This window comes from Diuraphis noxia, unplaced genomic scaffold, assembly GCF_037042655.1.
Source record: "Diuraphis noxia isolate RWA-SAM2 unplaced genomic scaffold, SU_Dnox_SAM2 contig0004, whole genome shotgun sequence".
Taxonomy (NCBI): domain Eukaryota; kingdom Metazoa; phylum Arthropoda; class Insecta; order Hemiptera; family Aphididae; genus Diuraphis; species Diuraphis noxia.
In genome coordinates, this window is record NW_028301714.1 from 59526208 (window position 1) to 59538856 (window position 12649).

A 12649-nucleotide genomic window follows, 5' to 3' on the forward strand; every position below is an offset into this window, starting at 1 on the left:
CCTCCTGAATCCTCTGAAAAAAGGAGTCCTGATCGTCGGAGGGTTCTCGAGGTCGTGATTCCAGAATGATTAAGAGGACGTCGCACCCGCATGTGTCGTCTCCGTCTTCATACGTACGACATAGGAAATGTTCTTCCTCTAACCTCTTAAGTACACCGTAATCATAAAATATTAATTATTGAATTATAAAAAATTTAATAAATAAAATACAATATACAAAATTATAATATGAGTATATGAATATTGACGCGCATGCACCTTAGGTACCTTATTTGCAACTGTGTTTGAAATTTTGAATGCGCAGTCGACGTAATAAAGTAAATAAAAGTTTTTTATTAAACACTTTGATTAAAGGAAAACAACAGTGTTAAATTTCGATTTAAAAAAGAAACGACCCAGCTGTCGCTCGCAATGTCTGGTGTCGAAGTATTTTTAGGTGCTCCTGCACTTGTTTGTTTGACTGGTGCAGTGGTGCTCATAATATACTCATAGATGGTGCTGACCAGAGCATATTTTAAGTAATTTTCACTGGGTGGCACTTCAATAAAATTGTCTACCAGAGGAACATAGAAAGAAAATCAACTCTCCTATCTCAACAATTTTGATATAGGTTTATTAACTGTACTCTAAAACTTTGATAAAATAAGTAGAACAGACTAACAGAGTATATATATTTCTATCAGTATCTGTATTTAAAAAAATTCGTGTTAAAATTTAAAATTATATGTTTGAATCTATGGAAAAAAATTCTTGATTCTGGTATAGCTCTGCAGGGTCAGGTAGTTTCCTTCTTCTCTCTTTAGATTCCAGAAACTTAGCATTTTAATGACAGCTATATTATAATAGTATACACTAGGTATACAGTCAACAAACAGGATAAGATCATTACTATTTATTAATACTAAAATTCGTCCAATATGGGCTTTTATAGCAAATTACGGACCGATTGAAAAATATTTCTCGAAGGGCCGAGACTATCCAATCCGGCCCTGGACGAGTATAAGTATTTGATATTTCAATCACAGAACAATGCTATGAAATATGAATACTTCTAAACAATTGTATAAAATTTACCTATACAGTGTATGGTCACCTCGCCTATCAGGAGTACAGGACGAAAATTCAAAATATGTAGAAAATTAGAAATGTTGTAATATAGCACCTTATTCCCACGCCCTGCAACCTTCAATTTACGGTGACGATCGACGACTTCCGAAGAAATTGATAGCATCGTTAAAATTACGTGTACTATTTTCGCACTACATCAGTACAGCTATATCTATTCGTATAATTTATATTATCAATAGGTATATAATATAAACAATTCCGACAAAATAGTTGTGAGCATGTGACATGTTCTGCATTCAATAAAATATTATTATTGTTTATTATATAGTGTAGGATAAACTATACAAGTCGAAAGCTTAAAATAGTTTTATGTTCTTTATACATAATAATTGACATTGGTACCTATCGGTCGTTATGAGAATGTATTAGTCAGTGGCAGTGTGGCACGATCACCCACCAGTGGCCAGTGGGTAGCATTAAAATATCACTGGGGGACACTATAGTGCCCCGTACTTTGTATGTTAAAATATGCACCAGGTGCTCATTCATAGATGGTGCTCATACACTCATAAATGACGCGCATGCACTTGTTTATTTGACTGAAGTTATAGGGTTTATTATATGCGTGCGGCAACTTTATACCGTTATTTATTTTATTGAATAAAAGTAATAAACTTGCAATCGTGATATGTGGATGTGAGCATATCATTACAATAGTATAGGAATAGCTAACCAACTGCTCGGATTACGTGTTGGGTTAGGTTAGGTTACATATATATGTCTAACCTAGAGTTGCCTAGGATTTGGTATAAATATCGACAGCCATTTGGTTTAAGCAAACGAGATAGGCGTGGACCAGTAGATACCTACCTATCTACCTGGAGTAGTGGAGTCCAGGGGGTGGTCACTGATGGTTTTGATCTGGTCTGTTGGTATTGGTAGGTACCTATACCGGCTATACATACCGATTACCAATTAAAAAATTGATTAATCATAAACGAATATCGAAATATTAGACAATACCTATTACCTACCCAGGAGATGTATATAGAATGTTTTTGTTCCAAAAATCATCTCAATCAGCGACTTGGACGGTGCACACTTTTTTTAAAATCAAACATTCAAATCTTATAAGAGATTTTCATCCCCAACAGATTCAAACATATAGTTGAATAGTGTCCAAGTAGTCCAGCGTTCATGTTTTCATACTATATAACTGCTGGTTTTATGGAGTACCTGACAATATTTTTACATCACACAGTAGTACAGTACGCAGTACGCCACATATACAGTCACTTATAATTTATAAATAATGTTCAAGCAGTGTATATAAAACCATTTTTGCATTCTGTTAAACTGTTATCTGCTAACTGTAATTACTAATTAGTAACTAGCAAACCTTGTGAACATAGGCGTGACTGATTACATGGCGTGGCAACTGGCAAGGCACGCCACGTGATTTTTCGTGGACCGAAGAGGCTCCTTATGCTCAATCATAATATGACTCATATAATGTTTGTCATAACTCATAAATATGTACCTAAATTACCAAACAAAATTTTAGATAATATTTGTAAAACTAGATTGAAAACATTGAATTATTATTATATCCGTATGTGTACCTACTCTGATATTTTGTAGTTTGCAGAAACGCTTGTTTTTTACAGTGATTTTTTTTTTTTTTTAACTTGACCCCCTCCCGTAAATCGTAATAAAATCCTGGCTACGTTCCCGGTTGTTTAATATATAATGTGTACCTATACTCTATGCATAGGAGTGCTTCAAAATGTCATTTATATTGCTAAAGCAGAAAAATTATTTCAAAAAATAAAATTTAAATGTGTTGTATTTATAAAATTGTTGCCTAGAGGGCAGAGGATCATAGATGAGCATTACCTAATTTTAAAGTCTATGCATGCCTATGATTGTGACCTTTGATATATGTTATAAAAATGTCCATAATTTTAAATCTTAAATAAGTTTAATTGATTTGTAAGTCAAGAAAACTTAAATAAATAAAAAGTTACTTATAATCATAGGTATGCACACTTTAGGTTTATATGGGTGCCTATTAATAAAAATCAGGGGTCATAAGAATTTTGAAAATTTTTAATTGCAGTCAAATTTTTTTCTGGATTGTTTTTGGGCACCCTCTATGCTCTTGCATATAATACTAACTAGTACAATATGACAATAAAACGTTTTTAGTATAACTAATACTTTTCATATTTAGACCCTGGCGGCCATAGCGATTAGCAATACAACTTTTAAAGAGGTGCTGAGAGCATTGATGTATTTAGAGTAGAAACTAGCAAGTATACAAAATTACACTTCTGCAGTTCTTTTTCCTCAAATAGGTACTAATAAAAGTTAAATAATATATTTTGTTCAATGTTTAACTATCGTATTATTGTATTTAGTTTACACTATGAATTTATTTTGTTAAGAAATATACAATATCAAATATTAAGAAATTTATTTGTAAAATGTATCTGTAGCTAACTAAAATTTATAAAATATAAAATATTTCACTTTGAGAAAATTTAAGTTGAGTCTGAAATAAGCCAATGCTAATAAGACATAATTGCAATTAAGTAATAGGTACCCAGAAACATGTAGAAGATGAACAAATATGATGTAGAATTTTTAATCTTTATCTGCCGTTCACATCGATCAACAAATGTCACAATTTATGAAAGATTGTTTCTATTCTTCTGTTATGCTTTTGCCATTTTAGATTAATTTAATTAAACTGCAATAGACATTAAATAATTTCAATAATACAATATGCAATAAAAAAACAAATTTAAACAACCTATACAATAAACATTTTATTATTTAAAAACAATAACATTATATTAAAAAAATCAACATTTTATGTAGATATAACGGTTCAAGTTTATACAAAAACAAGTAATTCAATGACATTATAGCAAACATCATGTATTGCCAAGTTGCATGAACAATTAGTAAACATTTATGAATCAATAGTAAGCTAATAGTCCTTCAAACATGGTTTAGTGGAACATGATTGGTCCATTACATTTTATTGAATCATAAAATCAATTCATTTTTCATGCAACCCAATACACTTTTTTTGATCAGAAGAAATGTTATTAAGGTGGAATAGGTGTATCACAATTTCCATGATATAAATGTACTTTTTCTGTACACTTTGCAAATGAGTCAAATGTATCTGCATAGCCGTGTAGCTTCCACCATGTGCATAGCTGGCGATTCCATCCACACGACAAACGGTATATTAACTCTGGGTGTTCATAACTTACCAGAGTGTACCAGTCTTGATCACCCAAATGTCCCTTAAAATCATAACAACAATCATAAATCAATAATTTACATTGAACAAAAAATGACAAATGTGTTCACTTACTTTAAATAGATATTTTTGAACAACACTAGAAATCCATTCAGGGCTGATAAGTCTATCGTATTCAACGCTTCTTCTTATCCGCTCCAAATATGACAATAAAACACCACTGTTAAGGCCATTCAAGTTTGGGTATCGTTGTGTTTTGTACTTATCACCTTTATAGTTTCTCCATTTCCACAGAATATGATGGTAGACTGGGGATAGTTCTGGCGCCAAACCAAACAGTTGTGTGCTGGTGAAACTATAATAACAATAATATTATTTTTTTCAGTATATTCAAAGCATTTATAACTCTGTTTACTTGTCAAACACATTGTAAAGGTCACAAATGGAAGATTGAAATGCTGTATCAACATCAACTACAATAGCTTTTTCCAGAGAAATAGGAGCGACTAGATGAAGTGCTGGTGATAGATAGAAAACATCATCACTGTAGTAAGATCCTTTCGATGATTGAAAGAATCGTTTCAATGGTTCAATTTTGTTCTCAACTATTTTCAAAACGTCTTGAAAATCATAATGAACTAGCTGTAAATCATCATACACACACATTAACAAAATTTCCAATCAAAATCATACTTAAAATGTATACTTACTTTCAGTAGTGTCTCTTTGTATTGTTTGCTAAATTCGTGTATTACACTATCTACTGTCGGACGGCTGGCGTTATCGGTTATTACATTTAATTCAAAAATAGCACGACACTGGCCACGATGACCGATTAGGGACTTGAAAAACTTACGAAACTTTGTCAAAAGGTGGCCACGATCGATTTTTGTCACCGATATCCATATGCTAACCTTCGATTCGGACTTGTTATCCAGTGATGTAGTCGCCACGTCATGGCTCGAAGACAATAATTTCGATTTTATATTAATTGCAGTCTTTGAGTTGAAGTACAAAATCACCAGTATCGTGAATATTGTTATAGCTACAATGAACTTGGCATAGATGCGCATTAATGCCACAGGTGCATTGCAATTTACAATATCAGTGGTACAAATATTAGAAAATAGGAATAGCGACGAATCTTTACAATTAAGTCAACCGGAAATTGTTAACCTTAGCGTAGGTTTAAAATTTGCAAGACAAAACAACAATTACAGTTTAATAAGAGAACAAGTGGTATAACATAACGATTTATAATTAATTTTGAATTTACTACCTATTTACTAGCTTAACATATTTTATATTTGTGGTTTACATTGTTTTATCATTTATCAGTGTTATCATCATTCAAAGTTCAAACATCAGCTGCTGTCGTAAAACTTAGTACTTTCCGATATCCCAGCGTTGCCAACCTCTTTTTGGTGGAATTGTCAAAAAAAGTTTTACTGTCAGTTTATAATTATTTATTTATTTCTATATTTTTGTTTTTAACTACGTTTAAAGATATATTTATTCTTTCATCGTGTTTTCACTTTTCAACTTTCTAGTCAAGCTGGTTGCGAAATACGACTATTTTATTGAAATACACTACACAGCGATTTAGTGTGAATTACTTAAATTATAGACTTACAAGTTACAATACCTAAATCACAAACTTGAGGACATTAATATAACAATTTTGTTTTGAACAATCTCCGGAGTTAAAACCATAGATATAATATTTAATAATATATAATATTTGTCTGTGGTTAAAATATAGCTTTTGACAAAACAATTATTACATTACTCGTTTATAGATTGACGCATATTGATGAATCTATCCAATAAATGGGGGGTATCAGAATAGAAATTAGAAACAAATAATATAAATAAAATATAATTCATTAGAACAGATATTATTTAAATTCACAGAGATATTTGTTTACACAATTTATATCAACATTGATACCATTTATAATAATGAATAATATAATATTATGTTCTTCGGTATTATCGTAGCATCATACCCACGTCCTATTATGTAAAATTGACAAAGTCTATCTCTTTAAGTTTTCGCTTTAGTTTAAGAATAATTCCGTGTTGAATGCACAAGAAATTAAAATGGATTAATGTCAACACGAAAATGTAAACAAAGAACTTGGCACTATATTGGAGCAAGCCGTTTAATTTGAAGAAAGCACGTGCGTTGGTAAATACATTAATAATGTGATTGAAACAATGTATCTATATTTATAATTGTGACTTTGTATTTAATAATAGCTCAAATAGCTGTCTTTATTATGTATATAACAATTAGAATGTTTAAAAAACTTTGAATTTAAAACAAATGTATTTATCATATACTTCAAAACGAAAGTGCATTTTCTTTTTTGTAACAAAATATTTCAAATCAATAACATTTTTTTATCGTCCCAAATTGTCCTAAACAATGATAATTTAAGCCATTTTATTGAAAATAGTTATAAATTACTTAACTATAAAAACTGAAAAAAACTATTGGATACAATAGAAAAATATCAAATACAAATATTGAGTTAATTTTTTTGTTTTAAAAATACAAAATACTTCTAATCTCATCACAAATACATTAATTTATTTTATATATCATATAAATTCTAAGTACAGATAATAATTTATTATTAGTTTTAATATAACATAAAAAGTTTCACTGATGCCAGAGAGGAATAATAGTGTATGAGGGCTATGACATTAGGGAAGAGGGGTCAATCGTAATTTCTACATTTTGTTGGAAATGTATTGTAAAACTAATCCCCTACTCCCATGATTTTATTTTAAAATTGTTCCTTAAATTAAAAGTCTGAAAGTTCTATTTGTTCGATAAATATTTTTAATTATTAAAAAAATCAATATTAAAAAAATTATATAAAACATAGTTTCGTTCATAGTGTCAGTTCATTCATTTCTGTGTACAAAACCAAGTTTGGTTATGGCACATATTGATCCCAAACCTCTTATTTACAATTTGCAAAACCTACTCTGTTGTTTTCTAGATCAAATTCAGTATAATAGCGACCGATGAAGACATCTCCCAATATCCATAATGGGCCATTTGGAGGAGGAATGTCAATACCCATAAAACCAGATAGACAAATTGTTTTTCCAAATTGAGACACCTTGAATAAAAAAAAAAAAAATTTAAAAAATTTAATAATTAGATAATAAAATAATTTAATGGCTGTTTATTTAAAAATGTATCAAAGAAAAGTGAAAAATAAAAAAATACCTTCAAAATGTAGTCTTTTCCCTCAAGCTTAAATGTTGTTCTACCAATTACAAATGATATCACAGGTAAGTTATCAATTTGATCACATGAAATCTAAAGCAATCATTCATCATTAATAATAGGTCATATAAAATAACTAAACAGTTGACCTTACAACATATTCTCCTCCTGGTATGGCAGTTCCACCAAGAAGCTCATTGATTTGTTTAATATTATCAACAGGTCCAGCAATCAAGCTAGTGCCAGTATCAGCAATTGCTTGAAGGGCTCCGCTCACAATTGATGTATTACCAACAATAACTCTATAATATATAGAAATATAAAACAAATTAATGAACAATAACTATACATCAAAGGAAAAATGCAATTTATAAACTTGACTTAAAATTTATTTGTAAAAACTTTAATTAATATTATTTAATAATGTTGAATATAAACTGTAAGAAATAATGAATTTTGATGAAAATAGTTTTTTGTTACTAATAAATATTCAGTTTTGTAAAAAATACTAAATATGTATGAAAACATACTCATCTAGACCAAACTGCCAATAACCATGTCTGGTAACTGGAACATAAGTAAAGGGTCCAGTATACTTTTCAGGATCAGATCCACCAAATATTATTTCACCACCTGGAGTACCAGATGGATCCCTAAATTAATATATATAGATAATAAAAAATTAAATATTTTGAATAATGTTCAAGATTTTTTAACAATGCAATGTAGAAAATTCTATAAATCATTTAAAAAAAAATGCATTACATCATTACCTGTTCAAATAAAATGAGAATATGGCACTTTTTATAATACCCTGATTAACCATATTGTAAAACGGGGGAACAACTCCATCAACAGAAATTGTGTCGTATCCTAAACCAAGAATTCCATCAAATTTGGCAGCAACAAAAGCAAATCCTGGTTCCTTGATTGCTTCAGCAAAAGTTTGATTAGATATTGGAGTTCCATCCATCTAAATGGTTATTAATTATTATTATTAAATTCAGTAAAGAAAATATAAAATAATAAAAAAATAATAATAACATAAAAATTAATTGTACATAATAAACAAATTGAAAACAATTGTTGAAAAATTTAAGAAGAATATTGATAGCAATTAACACAAAAACCATAGGTACTAATTATTTCCAAAACTCAATACTTATACTACTTTATGATGAAAACGGTCAAGATTAATTCGATCAATTTATATCATTCTATCAGTACTTTTTCTTTTATACAATAATTTATTTTTGGTTTTTAGATTTTGGTAAAAATATGACTGAAATTTATTTATGTTACTCTAACATTATCTTATTTTATTAAGTATATTTTAAGTTTTATCACTGTATTTAAATCCTAAAAATAATGATAAGTAAAATATATTACAATAATTGTGCAATTAAATCAAAATAATATTCAAATAATTATTATAAATTAGAATCCTTGCCATACTTGTAATTGATATATAATTCTAGAACATTATGTAGAGTTATTTTATTTAAAAAAAAACATGTACTAACAGAAATTACATCAGTAGACAAATAGCCAGATAAACTTCCTGAACCATAATGAATCGAAAACTCTGTTCCATTCTTTTGATATGTAGTCGATTTGGACATATCATATTTATTATGTAACACTAAAAAAAAAATATATTTAGCAAAAAACAAATAGCATTATTAGTAATGATTAAAATATTTATAGTTAATTACTGCATGCTATGTTCAAAATACTACATTGTTTTGATGGCACCCACAGATTTGACGAACCCGTGTCAAATACCACATTGAAGGGTTGAGGGGGAGTTCCAATGGTAATTGGTCCATAATATTGAGCCTGCAAAAAAGGTAAATCGAAATGAAAAATAACACATATAGATAAGGGGACAATAATGAAATGCTTACATCTAAATAGTTGTACAATGGTTCGGCATTTAACAGATCATAGCGACGTCGAAGCTGGCCTAAGAAATTAAAAGTCCCCTCTTTGAGCTGCTTACGTACACTGTCAATTTTGTGGAGCTTCACTCTGAAAAAGCAAAAGAACAATGCGAGTAAATAGTAAATATTTGTCGTTATTTGTGAATCATCCAAAGTAACACTACTTACCTGAGCAAATCGCCATCGCATTGGACTAATGTGGCTGTAATTGCAATTATAGTAGGCAACAGCAGACATAAACGTTTGAATTCACTCATCATGCACCACACAAGTACACAATGGCGGTGGCAATAAAATATGATTTATAAAATGTGTCGACGACTATGGACAACCGCAGTAGTAGAGTGTGTCGAAATCGAAAATAATGCAAGTCATACGAAACAGTTAAGAAAATAAAAAAAAAAAATTGTGAACGAAAAACAAACTATATAGGTACAATAATAACACTGATAGTCTGTTGTTATAAGTGTAGTGTGTTGTGTGTACAATGCACAAAGTCATCCGTTGTTATCAACGCTACTGATAATGAGTAATGACGACCGGTGACCGAATGAACTTGTTGTCTTGTACGGTGCACTTGAATATGCATCAGCCTGCTGCATGCCAGCACCGTATCTATTTATGACTGTATTCTGTTACCGTCACTATCAATGTCAACGAGGTTGTTTAGATCGAAAATCCTGTAACATAATATATTGATTGTTTTTTGTTATAATATAAATTTATAATTATTCATGACTTGGGAATAATTCGCGGGGGGGAAATGTATTCATCTCTAAAAAAACGTTTGTTGAAATAAATATTTTGACAATATGTCAGTAATCAATAATCATTACCTAATGGGCTAATGAATATTATGCACCCAAATTTCAGACCGTCATCAATCCACAGTAAACATCATGTCTGTAGATCAAGCCACTAGGGTATTAGCGTATTTACATTAGAGGAGGGTTCAAGTAAATTTGAATTTAATTATAAATCATTATAGGTATGTGATGAAAAACAATTAATCCAATCGGGAACGCCGAGATGGTTTGTCGCAATGTTGCTTACATGTCTACAAATTAATTCATAATTTTGAGGAATTTCGTCAACATTTTAAATTCAAACCCTTATGAATTATGAATTTGACTTTAACTAAACATTTTTGTATTCTTGTTTGAATAATTTATACAAACTTATTTATTTATAATTTATATTTATAAAACTTATTTTACATTTTCAAACTTTGAGTATAAAAATTAAAAATAGTATATATACCAAAAAAAAAAAAAAAAAATAGTGAATTTTCTTAATTTTTTCATGAACAATGTAAACACTAGATTAATTGTTAAAAAAATTAACTGTAAAACTTATGAGGAATTTTGTATATTACATTTTTAAGGTTTTTTACTAAAATCTCATCAAACATATAGGTTTAAAATAAAATGTTATAAGTCTAAAATTTAGGTAGTACCTATAATTTTAAAATAAAAAAAAACATTTGAAGATAACTATTTAATATTTAAATATATTATAAATAAGGGATAATGTATTAAACACAAGTAAATTATACTCCCAATATTTTTCGTGTTACTATAAAATATAAAGTATATAGTCCATCAAGCATGCCAAACTCAATATATTAACTGGGCCAAGTTTATTTAATAGTTAATTACCAATACAGATAAAAATGTATCGAAAATTTGTTTTTAATTTTGTACATTAGGTACTTACATTACTTTGTAAAATTACAGATTATCAGAAAATTAAGCTAAAAAGTAACATAATGTTACCTCTCACTAACAGCTTATAGGTATCAGTTTTGACACGAAATAAAAATTGCATAATTGTTTATGTGATCATTGTTTTTTACGTAAATCTGAAATTCCTAAGCGATTTCAGTTTTTCACAAACGTTTTTGTCTATTATTTTGAATTAGTGATCAAACCGTTGTGCAATAGGTCCGCATGCAATGTAAATTATAGACCACACTCGGAAGTAACCATAACCCATTTTTATAGTTTCTTTTAATATGCGTTTTAGTCGTTGAATTATGATCCCGCGAAGTCCAATTGCTAATTTTGACTTTATTTAGTCTATAATATAATTGTCTATTACTAAGATAAATCATTAACCAATGTCATAAATTAAGAAATTACGGTAACAACTAAAATTAATGTATGCATTTACCATTTATCTTAAAACCATCATATAACGCAGACGTCCACTTATGACCATCTAGCGACGGTGCATTGTTTTAAAACGATTTTCGGTGAGTATTTCTAGACTCTATTAACTCATAAATTCATCGGCTTATGGCCAAAATTTCGAATACGTTTATCCTCATTTCTTGTACACTCCTAGGCGCAAGCATCAAATTTCGTATTTTATGTTACCATCTTGTTTAGTTACCTTAACGAAAAAAAATGGACAAACGATTCAAAGATTATAAATTATATTATATTATCTATAAACCTTCCCGACAAGTGGTGTTGGTGTACTATTAGTTGCCTATCAACGACGCCAGTTCATAATTTTACTATTGAATTAATATTATTATAACATTATGATTTATGAGATACTTGAAAATAGATATATTAAAAATTATAGATATAATACACCAATTTTAGTAGGAAAAAAAAAAGAAAATCGAGCATATAAGTATTTTAAGTTATTATTGGAAACTTGAGATTTAGTCTTTAGTCTTTATTTGAAAATCATTTAGGTAAACTATAATCTGTAATGTGTATAGTAAATAATTATATTATTTACCACACTACTACGTAATAACACATAATTCGATTTACACCAAAAAAAGGATTCAAAGTAGGTGGACGTTGTGATGACAAGCATAATAAAATAATTTATTGAATAGTAAATAGTAAATACATTTCATATCATTTTTAAACATCTACAATGATAATTATTGATAATCCATAAATTCAAATTTTCTTCGTTAAGTCATAAAAAATGTACATAATATAATATGCACATAACCTACCTATATATCTAGATACCTATGTATAATGTACATTAAAAATGAATCATCAATTGAATATGTTCTTAGCGCTCGCTATTGCACGCTATTGCACTAACCAATGATATAACTATTAAAATATCCACATGTGTGTT

At 29.2% G+C, this 12649-nt stretch overlaps 2 protein-coding genes across 2 annotated transcripts; both read right to left on the reverse strand.

Annotated features, from left to right (window-relative positions):
• Positions 1 to 3873: 3873 nt before the first annotated feature.
• On the reverse strand, positions 3874 to 5664 carry Xxylt (Xyloside xylosyltransferase). The gene is made up of 4 exons (XM_015507911.2): positions 5056 to 5664; positions 4761 to 4987; positions 4460 to 4700; positions 3874 to 4388 (listed from the first exon to the last, which is right to left on the reverse strand). The coding sequence occupies exons 1-4, from the start codon at positions 5416 to 5418 to the stop codon at positions 4185 to 4187; spliced, it is 1035 nt and encodes a 344-aa protein (XP_015363397.1). The 5' UTR covers positions 5419 to 5664; the 3' UTR covers positions 3874 to 4184.
• Positions 5665 to 6921: 1257 nt separating this feature from the next.
• Positions 6922 to 10015, reverse strand: cathD (cathepsin D). Its single transcript, XM_015507898.2, has 9 exons — positions 9704 to 10015; positions 9500 to 9623; positions 9308 to 9431; positions 9116 to 9234; positions 8366 to 8565; positions 8123 to 8245; positions 7747 to 7894; positions 7593 to 7685; positions 6922 to 7482 (listed from the first exon to the last, which is right to left on the reverse strand). Exons 1-9 carry the CDS (start codon positions 9793 to 9795, stop codon positions 7321 to 7323), a joined length of 1185 nt encoding a protein of 394 aa, XP_015363384.1. The 5' UTR covers positions 9796 to 10015; the 3' UTR covers positions 6922 to 7320.
• Positions 10016 to 12649: the final 2634 nt, after the last annotated feature.